We start from the raw sequence: 18,628 nt of genomic DNA on the forward strand, positions 1-18,628 counted from the left end.
CCCCAACCTGTACTGGTGCCGGGGGTTATTCCTCCCTAGGTGCAGGACCCTGCACTTGCCTTTGTTGAACTTCATGAGGTTCCTCTCCGCCCACCTCTCCAGCCTGTCCAAGTCTCTTTGAATGGCAGCACAGCCCTCTGGTGTATCCGCCACTCCTCCCAGTTTTGTATCGTCAGCAAACTTGCTGAGGGTGCACTCTGTCCCTTCATCCAGGTCATTGATGAAGAAGTTGAACAAGACTCATAGATGGGGGATTGTCAGCTCTGTTATGATGAATCTGTAGCACTGGGAATCAAAATGCTGTTTATGCCCTTGGAAGGGAAACATATGGCATACAACAGATACTACTGGAAAGACTTTACTAAACCGCTATTGGAAAGTTCTATGGGGATGGGAAGTGGATGCACATGAACACAGTAATTTGAAGATAAGTAATTTCTTTTGGCTGATCRTATTATGAGTTATTCTCCAACAAGGATATTTCTTACCTACAAAAGAAACAATCATTCCTGCTTGGGGAAAACAATTTCATTCCTCACAACATCAAGTTTAAGTAGTATAACCAATTAATATAGATCCTTTAATAATTAGTTTATTGTGCTGATGCACCTGATTGTCAAAATCAATTGTTCTTATCTTTTGACAAAACACTGCTGTCAGAGTGGCCATTCAAACTGATAACTGACTTTATAAATCACAGGGATTTATATCGTGTTTATAGATATATCATTATGCGAACAGAATCATTGATCCTAAGATTGGTCTCTACAATTCTTTACAAACCTTTGTGGCACAAATGTGGAACCATAAAATAATTCCTGGATCATTTGCAGCACAAAAGGTTGATATTAGTGTACATAAAAGGATGGAAATATAACGTAAAACACACATTTTGTCTGTGCTGCAGACACCAAGCTGCAGTATGCCTTGCTTTTCTCTAAATTTCATCCTTGCTTTCTTTTTCCCTCTATGTTAAACTAAGTTAGTGGTGATCTGTATCTACAGCCTAAGAAGACAAAGGTTTTGTTATTACAAGAAATTTCCATATATCCTGAGGTATTGAACTGATTATTCGTCATGGTGTTGTATCTGCTTTTCTGTTACATAGTTCAGCAGCACTGGTGCTAAGTTATTTGCAAGGTTTCTTTAGGAAGGATTTTGGTGTTTTCATTTTTTCTTGGTTCCACATATTTTATTATTTCAATACCATTTTATGTTATGACAGTCAGGAATTCAACATGAAATGTGTTTAGCAAACAATAGTGTTCTAGCTTCCTGCAGTCCCTGGAAGATGGAGACACTTCTCAAGCTGCTGTGTTGAATAAGAGTACATAAAGAGATAAAAGCATATAGTTCCATCAAAGCCCTGTATTCTGCCGCAGATACCAGATGTCCAGGGATGACTATAAGAACAAGGCAACCATGCTGTAATACTTCCCCAGAATAATTCTCTAGCCCTCTCTTCAGCCACAACAATTTTGTTTTTCATTTAATAATCCTCCTAGAAGTTCTGTGTTCCTTTTAAATCTATATAAGTTTTTGATATTAACAGGAACACACCTTACCTACACATAGTGCAAAGAAGTATCTGTCTTCTTTCATTTGGTTTTAATATGACATTTGTAATTCATTTGGTTTCTCTACTTTGAGACTCAAGTTTCATTTTGTGTAAGAGCCTTCAAGAAATCCTCTGAATTATACTTCCTTTTGTCCTGAAGGAAGGTACTTCATTTGAATCAGACAAAAACAAATAAATATAGTAAATTTCTTCCCATATTTCAGCCATCAGTTCCAAAATGTTTGAAGAACTCAAACATCTGTAGTCAATGACTAATGTATTGGTAGTCTTTGATTTCAGGCTTTGCTGAAGAGGGAAAAAAATGAACACAATCTTACTGCTTTTTATGAATTTACAAGTCTGTGAGCTCAGAAGTTTGAGTTGCAGAGATAAAACAAATTTCAGGATCCTGTACTTAACCATCTTAAGGTCAGTTTTGACAATCATATCCCTATTCTCCTAGAATAGGAGAAGAAAGTGTAACGTATATTCTCACACACTGAGTTTGATCATGGTTTAAGAAGATAGAATAAAATAGATGATAAAGATAGAATGCCTTTAAAGAGCTTTTTTCTTGTCTACATTCTCGGAAGTCCACTCTAGAAAGCTCAGTGAGTGACTTGTGGATATTTAAAGAATGTAGGCTCTTTGTATTCTGATCCTCAGCTCTACTTTCAGAATAGTGAATTGAGAAAAGGAACCATTTCACTTTAACTGTCTCAGCTGTCATAGGCTATGCAGTAAAGCGCTTTTTCAAATTGGACAACTAGTTTAGCTAGATGTATAGACATAGCCACTGACTCTTAACAAATCTGGAGAAGCCAATTTTTTTTCTTTGGTATGTTGTTACTCTTTGTCAAAAGGTCTGTACCATTTTAAATTATACAAAATAATAGGTCTGGTTTTATACTCAGGTATCTCTACTGGTGAAAATTACCATATAGATTTAATTTTCTACAAATAGTTAACTTTTCAGTAGTTTTCCCATATTCCTTAAATATTTGAAAGTATTGTCAATGCTGAAAAAGTTAGTCGTTTGCAGATACTGAATGTCAACATATTAATGTCAATCATCGTATGTTTGTTAATGAAGGTATGAGTCTGAAAAGAAGGCTTTACCTATCCCTAAAGGTTAATAAAGGAGGTAAATGCATCTTCTTCACTAAAATGTACGTGTTTACTTTTATTGTTTTCAGGTTTCTAAAAGATGCATTGCATTTTCATACTTTAATGATGTAGAGAGTGACAGTTCTATATGTCAAGAATTTTTAGATTTAGTTGTGTAACTATGCCAAGCTTCTAAACAAATTTTCTCAGAAATCATGTATAAATACAGATGCAAAAGCAGGAAAATTAAACTAAACTGCKATGTGCTCAAGAGCTAATTTTTCTGCCTCAGACATGCATCTTTTGACTTAAATAGTACTCTGCTGAAGTAGGGGAGAACGACAGGAAAGTAGACAGAGTAACATTGAATATTCCTCTCCCAAAAATGTAACTAGAATTATTTACAAACCCTTTCTTTGGTTTCCTGGTGAGCCAACTACTAGGATAGCTGGTTGCTCCCTGCCTCCTGCAGTAACATCTCACTCGCAGATTGAGACTGTCAAGTCGCAGGGCTGTCTGTCATCTCTTCTGCTGGATAGACAGGCTTCATCCAAGGAGCAGGTGATGTCGTCATATGCTCCAACTGCTCTGGCTGTTCTGTTAGCTCTGCTTTTCAGCAGGAGTACACACAGCACACAGGACTCCAAATAGGCCTCTCACATAACCAAGACTCTTAAACAGACTCTTCTGCCTTTAGCAGTTTATAGGCTGTAGCTTTTGCATTACAAGAAAATATTGCCTTAGGTTAGGGCAGACACTCACCACATGGACCTTTGGGCTTAATTAGTTGGCACAGACTTCTACACACTCTCATAACTGTAAAATTTCCTCCACTCCTCCACTTTATAATATACATTCCTTTTTAACAGAAATACCACCCAAATATAGTAGGCAACAGGTCTGCCAGTTGGTCCTTTTCATGCATCTCTCCTCTCCACCAGGTAGCACTGTCATCACTAGCATGAAACACAATATTTTAATAATTTATTTTAAAAAAATCTATTAAAAATATATTTGAAAAAATATTTTGAAATGTGGAAATCAGCTATTCAGTGTTGAATTTCAGTGTTGAAATTTAAAAAGTTGTAAATGTCAAAGCTCTCTGAAATTACAATATTGAACTACCTGTATGGGTAATAGTCTAGTTGAGCTACCCTCCCCATCAATGCTTGCTAATGGAAAAATAACAAAAGTTAAAACAGAATTCCTTATAAAAATAAATTTAAAATTAAGTTACATCAAAGACTATATATCTTTATAATTTAAGGTATAATACCCTAGCAAATTATGTGATTGTATAAACCCAGGAAATTCAGTCAAGATAAGATTTAAAAGCAATTGAAATATTTCTGATTACAGAAGCATACATGCCTAATAACTTTAACTTCACCTGGTAGCAAAGGATGAGAGACAAAAATATAATTAGTCTGTAAAAATTAAGTTAATCAAATTTGAAACATTAAAATTATTATGTGAATACATGAATATTGCATTATGTCAGTTTTATAAATAATTTGGAAAATGAGAATTTTGAAAAATAAAATGTGGTGAGGAATTTGATGGATTCTCTGGCAATCAAGACAAGATAATTTCTATCCAGAAAGAGGGCTTATGTAGAGAGGTAGAACACATGTTCCCTTTAGTAATTTCTACTGTAACTACTTACAACATCATTTTCTATACAAATAATTTATTAATACAATTCACCAACAGTATTAATATATTCAGCAAAATCCTAACCACTTTAAATTCATTTGCAGGTTTTCCACTGGTTTCATTGGAACCATAGTCCTGTCATTTATATTTTGCAAATGTTCATAACTGATTGAGCCAAGAAAATTGCAGAAGTGACCTAAAATTTTATTTTTTAGAAAGRTGTATTTCAGGGAATGTAATTAATTCCTTTTCTTTTTAGGCTACTCTGGAGCAAATCATTAAAGAAAATCTGTGGTTAGCTCAAGAATATCAAATCTTTCAGAACTACTACTTAAATGATAAAGAAAACCTTACAGTAATCTATGACAGTAGAATCAAGGTGGAAGCTGCAGTTAGAGATCATCATCAGGTAAAATGTTAATATAACTCAGTCAATTCTGCAGTCATTTCTCTTCTCTCTAAAATTAATTTGATCAATGCAGCTCCTTAAAAACAGTAGAATATGTGCTAGTAATACCTATGAATTCTTATTTTTTTATTAGATATTTTAAACTCTGTATTTTCCATTCTTTGTTTGCTTATTTGTTTTTCACTTTTACAGAGCAATTCATGTAAGATATTCATAATTCATTATTCAAGAATTCATAATTCCCTATTGAACATGAAATGTATTTATTTTTGTGTCTAGCTATATTATCCAGTAATTAAACTGTACCTTACCATTTCATATAACTTCTCCATAGAAGGCTCTTTCTGGGAATTGTGAGTTTTATGACAGCTATAGTCAGGCTCTGTAAGCCTTTAATTTACAAAACAGTCAAAGGACAATGAAAAAAAGTAAAACCTAGTTTAATGAACATGATGGAGGCATAGCGGCCAGATTTAATGTTTGTTGACTAAAGTTACATTTACAAAGATAGATATATATTTTTTAATTTTTAAAAGTGTTGTGGAACATGAGTCAAGTGACATGTTGCAAAACCGTTGTGGAAATGTCCAGTTAATGTGAATTAATGTAAAAGTCTTTTTTGTTGCTCTTGTTTATGTGTATAGATAGCTTTCAAAATATAAGCCTATAAGCACCAAATATAACCAATACAAAAACATTGTTCAAATATTTTAGTTGCATTGTTCCTTCCTTGTCTTTCACTTTGGTATTTTTGAAAATTAATGTGCATTTAAATCATTCTTGTGCCCACAAACCTGAAATTCACATCAACAGTTTCAGGCAAGAATCTTTTTTAACTCAGGTCATTTATGTTGGAATCAGGTCCTGATACATTGATATTTTAGCCCCTTTTCTAAAACTACTGTGTAGAATTCTGCAAATAAATAAATGAGATGTCAAATCCAAATTATTTGCTAAAGCTTCACTCTTATCAGTCCATTGTATGCCTTATCATCAGCTGCTCATTTCCTCATATATCATCTGAGTTTATCTATAATTTTGAAATTCAGTTTATCCAGTTTGCTGCTGACAAATGTCAATAAGAAAATCCCTTCCAACATAGTCTTGTTAACTATACAGCCCTTTCAAGAACAAAACCATTTTTAAGCATATATTCATAGGGCTAACTATTTTTGGAGAACAAGTCGTAGATTTAACACATCAAAAATGTGAGAAATTATCTCCTTTCTCTCTTCACCAAATGAGTGTCAATTATTTTTTGTCAATATCATAGTAGAGGCAGTGCTATGAGCATAGAAATGTTTTCTTAAAATGGCTAGGCTATAGAAGGAATTGAATGTATTTTCTCTGAATGCAGAATTAGGGCATACTCTAACCATATCTAAAGAAAAATGTATGTGTGTTAGGCTGCCATCTGAACCTTTTGTGGTTTTGGGTGTAAGAATATCTGTCTTCTACATTCGCAAAATTTAATATTTCTTGATAATATTTTTGAAACAGATTTTCCACATTTTACCTTTTCTGGACATAGTATGGAGGATATTATCATACATCTCAATGGTAGTCTGGAAGCAAAGAAAATTGCAAATGAGTTGGCATATATTATTGCTTTTTTTACTCTCAATTTGAATACAGTAAAATACACATAGTAAAATATAGCAAAATTGCGATGTAATACCAACAGGATCTAGTTTCATCAGCAGTGCTACATAATCATTTGTTTGGCTTTTTAAAATCTTGTTCCTGAAGAAAATAGTTATGAGTATGTTGCTATTGTATAGGAGCTTATAATCAGCATTATACCACATATGTCTAGCTTGTGATAGAAATTAGTGATGATAATATTTAGAATTTCTGACAGTCCTCTGTGCCATTCAGCAGAGGTATATGTATAAAGAAGAGAAATTCTATGCACAATATTAATTTGAGAATTACAGTGGCAACTGCTCTGATTTTCTTTTTGATAACTCTTTTTTAAATGAACAACTAGTCCAACTATAAAAGCAAAATAATTCTACCATTATCCCATAGAGAAAGTATTTAGTAATTGTGACAGAAAGAAAAAAGGTGTTGATTACAAACAGCTCTTATAAGAAGAAGGTATATTTTCTTCTTGGGCTTTGCTAATAATTGAATTATAACTGCAACAGAAAATCAATTGTGTGGGAGTGTCAGTGTAATGATTTTTCTAGTTGCTGTACTGTACATATGCATCACAATGACATGAACATTCAAGAAGAAGAAAGTGTACTCGTCATTCTCTAAATCTTGAAAACTTTCTTCCCTTTATGGGAAGATATATATATATATATATATGTATATAATGCACTCCAAATAAGAAGCTATTTTTAAAAAATATTGATATAAAAAGCAAACAGCTATTTTTATGTTGTTTAGAATAATTTTAACTGGATATAGCAGCTGCCATAGCTAATTAAGTAGGTTTGCTTTGAGCTTTTAAGTAGCTGCTTTGTTCAGCCTTAAAAATAGCTCCATTTTGATGATGGGTGAAATAACACCCTTGTAACATGAAGTGTTTTATTATGACTTTGTGAGCTTCTGAGCACTGAGGAAGATACACTTAGGCATAGAGGGGATATACATTGCTGTATATAGGAGCTATGCCCATAAAAAGATTATACCTTCTTGCATATGGGGAATGCTCTTGGGAGGAGATAAGCAGTATTTTCTCCCTACTGCTACTCATATGAGATGGATTTCCTATCCCAATGAAAATTTTTAGATGTTGGTAACTTTTCCTTTGGATATTTAAGGTGAGCCTAGCGTGCCACAATAGTTGGTAGTCTAGTGGAAGATATACGTTCAAGTTTCAGCTTTGCATCATTTAAATAAGTACACAAATATGAGTCTCCAATATCCCAGAGGAGTATTAATATAACTGCTGGATTATATTCAGTTAGTTTCTTTCTTGCAGTCCCTCCCCTTGGAATGTTAATTGAGTGAAATGGTTCTCTTTGGCCCTGTGGCATTTTGAACCCTGGTCAACAGGCTATTTGAGGACATGAAACCAAAAAAGCCTTTCCTTAGTCATTTGTTGTGGGCATAAATAAGTCCAACTTGTTGTATGTGAGAAACATTTTCTGTTTTCATCTGTACTTAMAGTACTAATGTTCAGTTTTTCAGTATTCCTGATTTCTGCAAGAATGTATGGAGTCATTGGTTTTTGTATTACAGAAAAGAAAGCAAATTATACTCAAAGGGGGATAGTCATTCTAGTGAGTCTGGTGAGACTTCCAACCTATATATTCCTTTGACTTACATTATTTGTTAATCACATCCAAGCATTTGAAGATTTTTAATTGGTATTGTTACTCTGCAGCAAAGACTTTAGAATCTGCTAATGTTCATTTGTAATCTTATCTCTGGACATATTTTTTAGAGGTTTAAGATGAATGTAGAGATGTAATGGCTATATAACTTTCTTTAAGATAATTCTTTGCTTACCTAATTAATTTTCTACTTTACAAAGTATTACATTTTTGGATAGTTACTGATCAGAACTTAAATGCATAATATTTTCTTTCRTTTACAAAAAATGAAATATGTTTTCTGTCAGCAAAGATGCTTTCTTGAGTGTTTGATCACTGCTACAATGCATTTAAATTTATCCTAATTTTTAATCTGATCAAATCTCAAATATTAGTGAGATCAAATATCACTCTAGACATGAAAAATTTTCTCTGTACCTATCTTGAGATAGTTATTCGCTTATATGCTTTTCTTAATAGTTTACTGCGTTTGAAAAAGATACTTCCCTCCACAAAGACATTCCTTAAGTTGATTTTCCATATGCATATTTTCAGCTGCCCAATGGCAGGTCTATCATGTTGGATGACCTAGCTTCATTATTAGCATGAACCAGAAATTTCCATCTTTTCTAGATGACATCGAATAAACTCTGGTGAATCTTGGCATTAATTTTAAACAAATTCTGTTCAGTACCTAATATTTTCCCTAAGCATTTGCTTTCAAAGGCAGTTAGATTTCATTTGATAATGTTGAAAAATGATTTTTTTTATACAAGTATTTTGAGGTGGCAACAAGGTATGCTCACAAGATTTGTACAATGGGTTTTTTTTGGTGGACTTTAAGTAACAAAATCCTGCCTTAAATAAAGTGGTTAGTACAGCTTCTCCCCTGCAGATATGTGTCAGTAATTTCTCTCAAAATCTCCACGGGCTTGCCTATTAGTGCCAGGAATACGAATATGTATGAAAAATAAATCTAATTATTTTTAAATCTTTCTTTTGGTACTGGACAATCTTGCAGTCTTTGAAACATAGTCATTTAGAAAATCTATGTCATGAGTAAAATTTGATACTTCTAATGTATGGTGCTAAAGCATTAATGGTTATATTGCAGACATTGGCATTTGTTCTTATGATGAAATTAGTGTTGATTCCCAAATGCAGATGTATAGGAAGTCTTTATATATTAAGAATCTATTTGCCTGAATCTGTCTTTAACAYTGCAAGTGGTACAGTCTTACAAAAATCTGATGATAATTGTTTTAGTTCACATAAGTTTTACTTAAAAATAGTCTCTCTGCAAATTACAATTGTTTTAAAAAGTAAATAAAATATTTCTCATATTCATGATCTGCTATCTTCAAGTGGCCATATTACAGTAAGAGTGCATGTGTGGAGGGGTCCATTGATTTTTGTTTCCTTTTTTTACTTTCTCAATCACTGACATATTATTGCAGTAAAACATATGTAGGGTCAATTCATGCTGAATAGTTATTAGAAACCATGATAACAAAAGTCATTACACTGCAGTTCAGTTTTGACAGTAAAATTTCTGCAACATTATCACAAATCCTCATGCATTAGTGCAATGATCCTTACTATAGTCTCATATTAGAATCAAAAGACTGCTGTAGCATGCTTGATACAAAAAGTCATGCAAGTTGAGTGAAGTTCTTTATGCTTTTATAGATAACATATTTTCATGTCTTTCTCATGCATGTTTCTCACTCTGAGCCCTTTTGGATCTTTCTACCTGTAATATATTGCTCATCTGTGATATATATATATATATATATTTTTTTTAACTAAAGTCCCTGATATTTTGAAAGACCAAACAGAATATAAAGTAAATCTGACCATGGGCAGATATCATTTTGCAGTTAATGCCTTCTGATCCTATGTGGTTCTCATTATTGGCCCTACTAAAAACCCCTGCTATTTTCACAAAAATAAAAAATAATTTTTGTATTTAAATTGTCTTTCCGCTTACTCAGTTCACTTGCCTGGAGATCTTGTATTGTTTTGTGTCTTTACATGAGTAATAGCGAAAACTTGCAAAAGATTGCAGCAAAAACTTTGGAACTGTAGAGAGCCATTTTCATTTCCGTACAAATGTGTTAAGGTTTCAGTGTGAAAGAAATGAAAATTGTCAAAAAATAAATATCTGAATTTTTATCTCTTTTTAAATTAAGTTTTTAACCAGTTTATACAGCTGTTTTGATTAGGAATGGAAATGGATGATGGAGTCAATATTTTTTTGTAAACATTGCAGACTAGACACTAGCTAAAAAGCAAATGTGGGTATTTTGCAAAGGTCTGAACTTAGGTTATTTCTCTCTTCAGAGTTTTGACACCATTATAGGTTGACAGAATAGCCAGTTTCTTATGAAAACACGAGAAAAAAAATAGATCTTAAGTAAACTTTTTATTATGCAAATATACAAAAATTTCATAGAGCTGATTATAGTTAAACAACATAAAGATCAAATTAATGTTATAATTAAATTTGAATCAATAACTCAATAAGTTCAAATGATTTGGTCAGAAAAGTAATACAACAGGTAGTCAAATTATTAGTTTGATAGCAGAAGAGATTAATTTTTATTGAACTAACTTAGGAAGAAGTCAGTCTCCTCTCCATTTGCCATCCATTCCATTAGCCATATCAAGGGCTAGTGAGTTTGGAGTTTTGTTACATAGTACAGAAGCAGTCACAGAACATGGCAGCTTGTAGAACCTAAGTATTATTTAGATCCTACCCTTTCCCAGAAGATGGTACCCATTACAGAAAGTGAAATCTCTTTGTTTATCTGAAAGAAATGCAGAAATTTGATAGTCCACTTAGGCGTTTCTTTGTAAAATTGAGCATTTTATTAGGTCTTTGGTGAAAGGATAAGAAAAACTGCTTTCTCTCTGCATAGTCTTAGATACTGTAAGGATATTTTCCCCTTTTTCTTGCTCAGAGACCACCTGAGGCTTCAGGACTAACAAGATGAATCAAAATATCCCAAGTAGTCATAGTGGTTCAAATTTCTTACAGAGGACGAGCTTTAAATACAGCTAGAACTGCCATTATGCACAGACCTTGATTTCACAAAATCAGCAAGTCTGACTGCAGGTCAGATATTCCTCCAGTGCTGTATTGAAAGGAGTCAATGCTAAGGAGGTTGTGATATCAGCCTTTGAGTTAAATGCTATCAGACAATAAACAAAAAACATCTTCTGTAAAACATCTGACTATTTAATCAAGAGGACTTTTTCATGTGTTGAATTATTGCATAACAATAAGCTCACTATTTGTAGCATTTTTTAGATGTTTTGTGACAAAGGATCAAAGAAACTAGTGCGAGCTCAGTTCTTACACTAGTTGCTTTTTACATTAAAGCATAAGCTTATTAATTATTTCGTAATAGATTCTACCTCTAATTAAAAGGAACCATTTTTCTCTTTTTTCCCTAATTCCTTATGCTTTTTCCCAGACTCTGTTGAGCCCAGGGTGAATAGAGTAGAAGACAGACTGTGCTAGCACTTCTGTTCTTCCAACCACAGTACAAATAGATGGACATTGTCAGCACTTCCTGCTACTACATCTTTTCTTCTAACATGCATGAACATTAGTATGCCTGTATGCAAGGAAAACCTGGTCTGAGGGCAGTCAGTCCACAGTCAGATGGGAGGTAGAATCCTCTGTCCTGTGGTTGGTTACTCTGTTATGTATCCGCTAAAATATTGTTTCACCGGAAGACTTAGCTTTGCAAAAGTTTTGCAACATACAAGTCTTGGTAAATAAACTTTAGCCTTATAATAGTGTTCTAAGATTTTTGTGCTATGTACATGTTTTAAACCCTATATAGCACTTGTTTCTTTGGTAATGTTTAGCAGTCATGCCAAAATTTTTACTATGAGTCACAGATTTATTTAACCAAAACCCAACAGGCAGAATACTTTTCATTAACAAATTCAAAAACCAATTGTTTTTCTTTCACCTCTTTACTTCCTTTCTCTTGTTTACATGTAGAATAGCCAGGTAGAATGATGCAGAGTAGTAAACAAATTCCCACGGAAAAGTTCAAAACTTTATCTATATCTTATTTTACCTACTTCACATATTCATTTTTAACCACATGGATTAATAGTTTTGAGATTTACTTTCTTATTAGCTACATAAATTCACGTTCATTCACATTTACTTCAAATTTACATTAAGAGCATCATTAAGGTCACAGTGTTATAGCTTAATCTTACAAAAACTGTATAAAAATATTTGGTGTCAAAATAGCTTGACTTAGCACTTAATAACCAACCAAAAACACTTGCAGCAAACAACCAGCAAAATGTTCTAACTTAATAAAAATCATACTTTTGCTTTACTTTTCATCTCATAAACAAAGTTATCAGAATCTTTCAGCATTATAAAGCATACCTACACTGTAACTTATCTCAAATGCCTTATTAAGGGTACTTATGTTAAAGACTTATTAGGCCTACATTTTCCATGCTTGCATGCTTGAAAAACTAAAAAATTCGTAATAGGTTTACATATAAGATTAATGCACCCTGTTATGCAAACTGATTATTCTAGAAACTGGTAGAAACTTTGTATTGCTTCCTTCCTAAACCTTTCAGCTCTGAAAAGATTACAACAGCATTAATTAGCAAGAATGGTTGCAGCTAGAATTAGCTGGAAAAAGTTTGATGAAGCAATTCTCARCTGACTGTTTGGTTTTGATGAACTACTCTGATCCAGTCAGGTGAAGAAATGGCTCCAGGACTCTTCCTGGAACCAGGGCTTTAGCAGCTGGAGCCCATGGAGCTGAGGCAACCAGTTTACACAGACTGGTTGACAACTCTCTCAGCAGTTTGGGTAACTCCCAAGGAGGCTCATCCCAGGGAGGCAGATTGTGGCAGAAACAATACTTGGGAATTGAGGTTAGCAACCTGTCTGATAGGCTTGTAAATGGGAAAGACCCGTGGCATGCCAGGAGTCTGGACTTCTGGATTCCCAAATTAAACTGTCATAAAAATGAGAAGCCTAGAAGTCGTAATACCTTATTTTTCTAACTGACATTATTCTCTTCAGTTTTCACTACTGACCACAAACTTAAATCACTTATGAAACTGTTATAACCCTTGAATCTACCAGAGATCTCGGGGAATATATTTAATTGTAGAAGTACTGTGTGTATTTCTGAAAAAAGTATTCCAAGCTTTTGGTTTCACAAAAAATATGTTTTGCATTTTCTTTCACTTCAGCATGGAAAAAAAATTCCAACAACATGCTGGCCAGCTCCAATCCTAATATCAATTCCATCATATACAGTAATTAACTAATAATTCACTAGAAGATTCATATAAAGAGGGAATTTATATGGGGAATGTAATTCTGCGTAGGTAATGATCTCAGGGAAACTATTAATGCTATCAGCAGTCTGCTTTATCTTCAAGTTTGACCACATGGATAATCTTCTATCTTATGAGATAATCAAGTAGAACTGTCATCTTATGTGTTGGGTATAGGAAATATTTATGAAAAGTGACAGCACTATGGCTACCAGACATGTTAATGACTAATCTTCAGCTTATTTTAAGAAATAAGAAATGGTTTAAACAGGACTTTGGAATGAGAAAGCAAAATTACTTTATTCTTTGAAACACAGTATGAAAAGAAACTGATGCATGGTCTGAATCACATTAGCTTTCCAAATCAATGAGGAAAGTCCTCACAAAGACATAGAAAATAGCCTAATACAGATTTGGTTGAAGGCCTCGTTAACATTATGACAACAAGGGTCAAGATCTTATTAGTAATATATATCTCACAACAAGGGCTAACTACATGGATTAAACTCTTTTGGTATATGTCATCTATTAATGTGTTCTGGCACTGAGTGCTCCACTTCATGTTATAGACAATGGAACTCTGTTTTGTAATAATGTGGCCATGATGTTGTTCAATAAGAGATGCTCAGCTTCACATCTGAGCAAAAGAGTGAATATCTCGTTCTTGAGAAGGTGTCAAGGTGTCATGGTTGCTGCAGATTGTGCAAGGCTTGCATAGTTCAGTGATGCAGACGGGCAATGTCTTAGGTATTTAACCATCCAATATTGCACATCTTCATGGAACTGAGAAGGGAACGTACTAAGAGCAGATGTTCCTTTCTTCTGTTGCAACAGTGTCCTGAAAGTATTAATACTGAGATTCCAACAAAGCACTTTTCATAGGAAAAATGCCAGAATCAGTGGGTTTCTCTTGACCATAACAAGGAAACTAGACTATAGTGCCCTATAGTGCTCTAGTATGCTCTTGGAAAGCATTACATTAACAAACGGGCACACAGAGTAAGAACATACAGATTTGTCTGAAAGCAACAGATGAAAAAGATTTTTTCTTTTTTTTTGTTATATTTGCCTCCTCCTCTCTTAGATGAAAATCCCTGACCTGATAAAACAAATAGAGAACATATGAAAACAGCAAGGAGTTCGTCAAGTTATGGTCTCCCAAACAAGTGTTTACTGACACTGCTTTTCTTACCCTTGTGGGAGATTAACCGTTAACATCTTTTGAGCATTATTTAAAAAGCCATGTGGGCCAACAGAATATAAAATCACAAGTCTAGAGACAAAAATGGTATGAAAGGGTCCAGAAAAATCTGATTTTGAAGTGGCAGAAAGGCAAAGTAATGAGGAGCTTGATGTGCTGCCATTGCCAGTGCAGATCCAGTAATGCCCAGCAATGCAAGCCTTTGCCAGAGAGACTGATGCCAAAGGACCCAAGTACTGATGTCTCCCAAGAACAGTAAAGTCCTGAAGCAGAAATGCAGCTGGGATCCACACAAGAAAAATATTAAATTACCAATATTACTGATATTGATTCTTGTCAGTAAAACAATGTCTGTATCTACCATGCCGTTCTAGTTCCTATTCTGTCTCCTAGTGACAGTGAGTCAGATTACTGTTCATTTTTCCTGTTCACTGCTATGGCACTGCAGTTATTTACAATGCCAGGGACTTTTTTATTGCTCCTTGGGGTATTTAAAAGTAGTACCCAATAATGGTATCTTTGAGATTAAGGTGTCTGCACTGCAGCATTAATAAGTAAGTTGTACCTATTCATTAATTGTAATTATTTTAAAATAATAAAACTCTAGAAGACACTGGAATATAAAATTATTGTAAAAAAGAGAGGGGCAGTCTGCTGAAATCTGGTTGATTGTACCATCAGTGAAGGGCATGGCAGAGTGGTGAAAGTAAGTTTTTAGTTAGAAATAATTACGAAGATTTCTTAAAATCTGTTTCAGGCTAATCTAAAACCAAGATTTTCAGAATATGGGGCACAGGAAAAAGAAATGTTTGAGGTTGGAGAAAACAACCTCATTTTTGGAATTTCATTTCCAACAATTATCAGTTTGTTTGTTTTGATTAAAAACAAAAGATATTTGGAAACCACTGGCTAGATTTAGAGAAGGTATTAGATGTTTTTTTAGCAAAGGGAGATGGAAGTACCCATCCTCACTTAAATGTCAGTAAATCGGGTGCTCAACAGGTTCAAGTATCCTCTCAATCTGATTTGAAGTAAAATACTGTCCTTTCCCAAGAACACCTGCTTGCATGACCAGGTTACAAATTATCCTTAGCTGAGTCTGCCTCAGTTTCTCAAGGTATTATCACATGCTGTGAATAATTAAATAGTTTTGGAATAGACATAAAGGATGGAATAGTCATTAGGGTGTTCATCTAACAGCAGAATCCTGCTCCAAAAGAATATTGAAGTTATGCTGAAAAGAAGCAGCTTCATCAGCGATGCTGAAGGAAGCAACCCCAGAATAATGTAAGGTCCAGGGCTGGGCATGCTACTGGAAGGAATGACATCTTCTTTCAAATCTCTGCTCTGAATGAGATTGAGTCAAAATGCAAATTTGAGTCTCCCAGTTCTCAAGTGAGTAACATTAACCCTGGGACTATACTGTACTGCAATCCCTTCCTGATTTTCAGGGTTCAAGCATTTATCACTCCATTACACTGCACGTCAGGCAACTTCCAAGGACATCAGCAGTCACTGGAAGTCACTCCTGCTTCTTCAGGCACTCCTGATTATATCTGGCCCATGTAGCACATATAGGGACTTACTTTCTGGATACAGTGAAGTTGAGCTGTGATCCTGGGACATTTGCTAAGGTGTCCCAGAGGCCTGGTTTATAGTGTCACTCCCCTCCTTTCAGTGAAGAGTACCTGTGTCCAGCTCCTTTAAATTGCCCTTATCTGAAATTGGGTTAAGTCTGTAAGTAAGGGCACTAATTCAGAATGTCCCAAAATGACAACACAGATACAAATAATTATAAATAACGATAAAAGAAAAGCTACCTTTATTCTAGTTATGCTAAAATTATGTATCAATTCCCACCTTCAGCTAGCTTACTCCTTCCTTCCTCATAAGGTGGTTGTCAGGGTTTCAGCATTTACGCATGCGCCCATCTCTTAGTGGACTTTCTGTACAACCTAGAGTCACTCCCCCTTTCAGAACTTCTGAGGGATCTAGATAGATTTAATCTTTTCACTGAAACTAGCAGAACATCTGACCCAGAAGAATATCTGAAGCTGTATTAAAATAAAACTTCTTTCTGTTTAATTGATATGTATCTAGAAGTTATGTTGTATACTTAGCTGGTTAATAAACAACCATTTGCTTCACTGAGGTGTGAAACTCTTGTCTATCCCTTTGGTGGCTATTCGACATTCTTCAGCAAGGAATATGTCTTTCWTTGAACCTGACAAGCCGTATCAACCTTCAAATTAAAAAACATACAGATAGCTTAGTTATTTGTAGCCTGTTGCTGCTTCTTGATTAAAATCAGACACGATTGCAGTCAACCACTCTGTGGTGGCAATGGTTTTGGAACGACTGATCCCCAGCTTCATAGGCAAACTGATAGTATCATTAGGAGTGAGAAAGGAATAGAGAAGTGGCAACACCTGTTCGTGGTCAAAAAGAACTGAGGGATGGTGCAGAATTTCACCACAGCAAGTGGCCCACTGAAGATACTCCTAAGTGTAAATAGTAGCCACCTTTCACAGGGCCAAAGACATAATCTAGAGCACGGTTTCATAACAATTTAAACTAATCTAGATCATGGCAGCTGCAGTCTGACTCCTCTCATGTGCTGTATGCTGCCTGCTTGTAGAGTTGATACAGCAGAACATTAACCTGGAAAAAAATGATTAATCTGCAACCGCATCTACAYCCTAAACGAATACATTACCAAGTCACATGCCTGCACTTCCCTTGCACTTCCTGCATGCCTGCACTTCCCTCGTGACTCCAGCTGATAACTTCTCATGCTGACAGGGAGCTGAAACCTCACATACTCTCTCGCACACCTCTTTTTTAGATAGCACTTACATAGCCTTTTCAGATAAGCAGTGTTGGTGGAAATTTTCAATCTGACATACCAAGTACACTCTAAAAGTGTAATTCCACAGGATCAATTCTTAAAGAAGATGCAAAGATCTCTTTATGCGTCTTGGTTATAAAGTTAATATGGGATTAAAATATCTGTCATCGTGACTTAAAACAAATCATCTTAATGCTGAGTCTGAGTACTCCCTGAACAATTTCAGGGGTGTATTAAGGTAAATAGTTTATTACAAGCTAAACCAAAAAACATAAAGCAAGCCACTTTTTCTTGCTTGACTGAAGGAATTACATATAATGTCCTGATCAAAGAGGCCTGTAAGATAGAAGCATGAATTTTTGTTGTGACTGTGATGTGTTCTTGCCACAAGCCAAAGACAAAACAATGGCCTAGGTTAGAAATTCTCTTCTCGAGGGAGCATTCATGGTTGATTCACGCTCTCAGATATGAATCCCTGAGGATCACTAGAGATAAATCCAGGCTTTGGGATTTGTTGGAATACATTTATCGTACAAATATTTTAAAAATATCTACCCTTTAAAAAAACTATTCACAGTTTCTGAAAAGGATTTGCTGAGTTGAAGAATGAATGACTGAATGTAAAAAAGGGGGGTGGGAATTATAGTGTAGAAAAGCACCAGAACTGTTCTAATTTTCAGATATAAACTAGGTTGATGCAGCTTTACTATCCATTTCCCAGAAACCCAATGAATTTTTGTTATTCCTAATACGTTTTACCACTACATCTAGCCGTTCTTGACATTGATTTCAATGCAATTTGTGTAATAGGTCAAGTAAAGTGGTACTTATTGACTGCTGATTGTATATGTTTTTCCACCTGAAGTGTTACTGTTAATTGACATGCTCTTTCATTTTCCTGAGATAATTTTCACTCTATTTCAATAACTGCCCATAATTCCCCCTTTGTAAACTAGGTCTATTCTGTGGCAAATATCAAATATAGTTTTGAAAATCAGATAAATTGCAGACACTAATTTGTTCCTTCACCAATGAAACATTGAAATAATCAGATTCAGACCAATTTGTCAGACACAATTTACCTTTAGTGAATATATGCTGTCTGTCCCTAACTAAATCACCCATTTCTAAATGTCTTGTAATCCTGTCCCATACCAATATTTCTAGTAATATTCTTGCAAAAAAATTCTGGTTAACACTAATGGCCTGAAGTTTTCTTAATAATTCTTTCTGTCTTGAC

The 18,628-nt window shown here is 34.6% G+C and overlaps 1 protein-coding gene across 1 annotated transcript in view; it reads left to right on the forward strand.

Moving 5' to 3' along the window:
• The window catches only part of CCDC178 (coiled-coil domain containing 178), a 192,551-nt gene that overhangs the window by 119,765 nt on the left and 54,158 nt on the right, over window positions 1–18,628 (forward strand). The window contains 1 exon segment of the mRNA XM_026072842.1: window positions 4,581–4,730. Coding sequence (XP_025928627.1) covers window positions 4,581–4,730 — 150 coding nt within the window.

The sequence above is a fragment of the Apteryx rowi genome, unplaced genomic scaffold, assembly GCF_003343035.1.
Source record: "Apteryx rowi isolate R43461 unplaced genomic scaffold, aptRow1 scaffold_352, whole genome shotgun sequence".
Classification (NCBI taxonomy): Eukaryota; Metazoa; Chordata; class Aves; order Apterygiformes; family Apterygidae; genus Apteryx; species Apteryx rowi.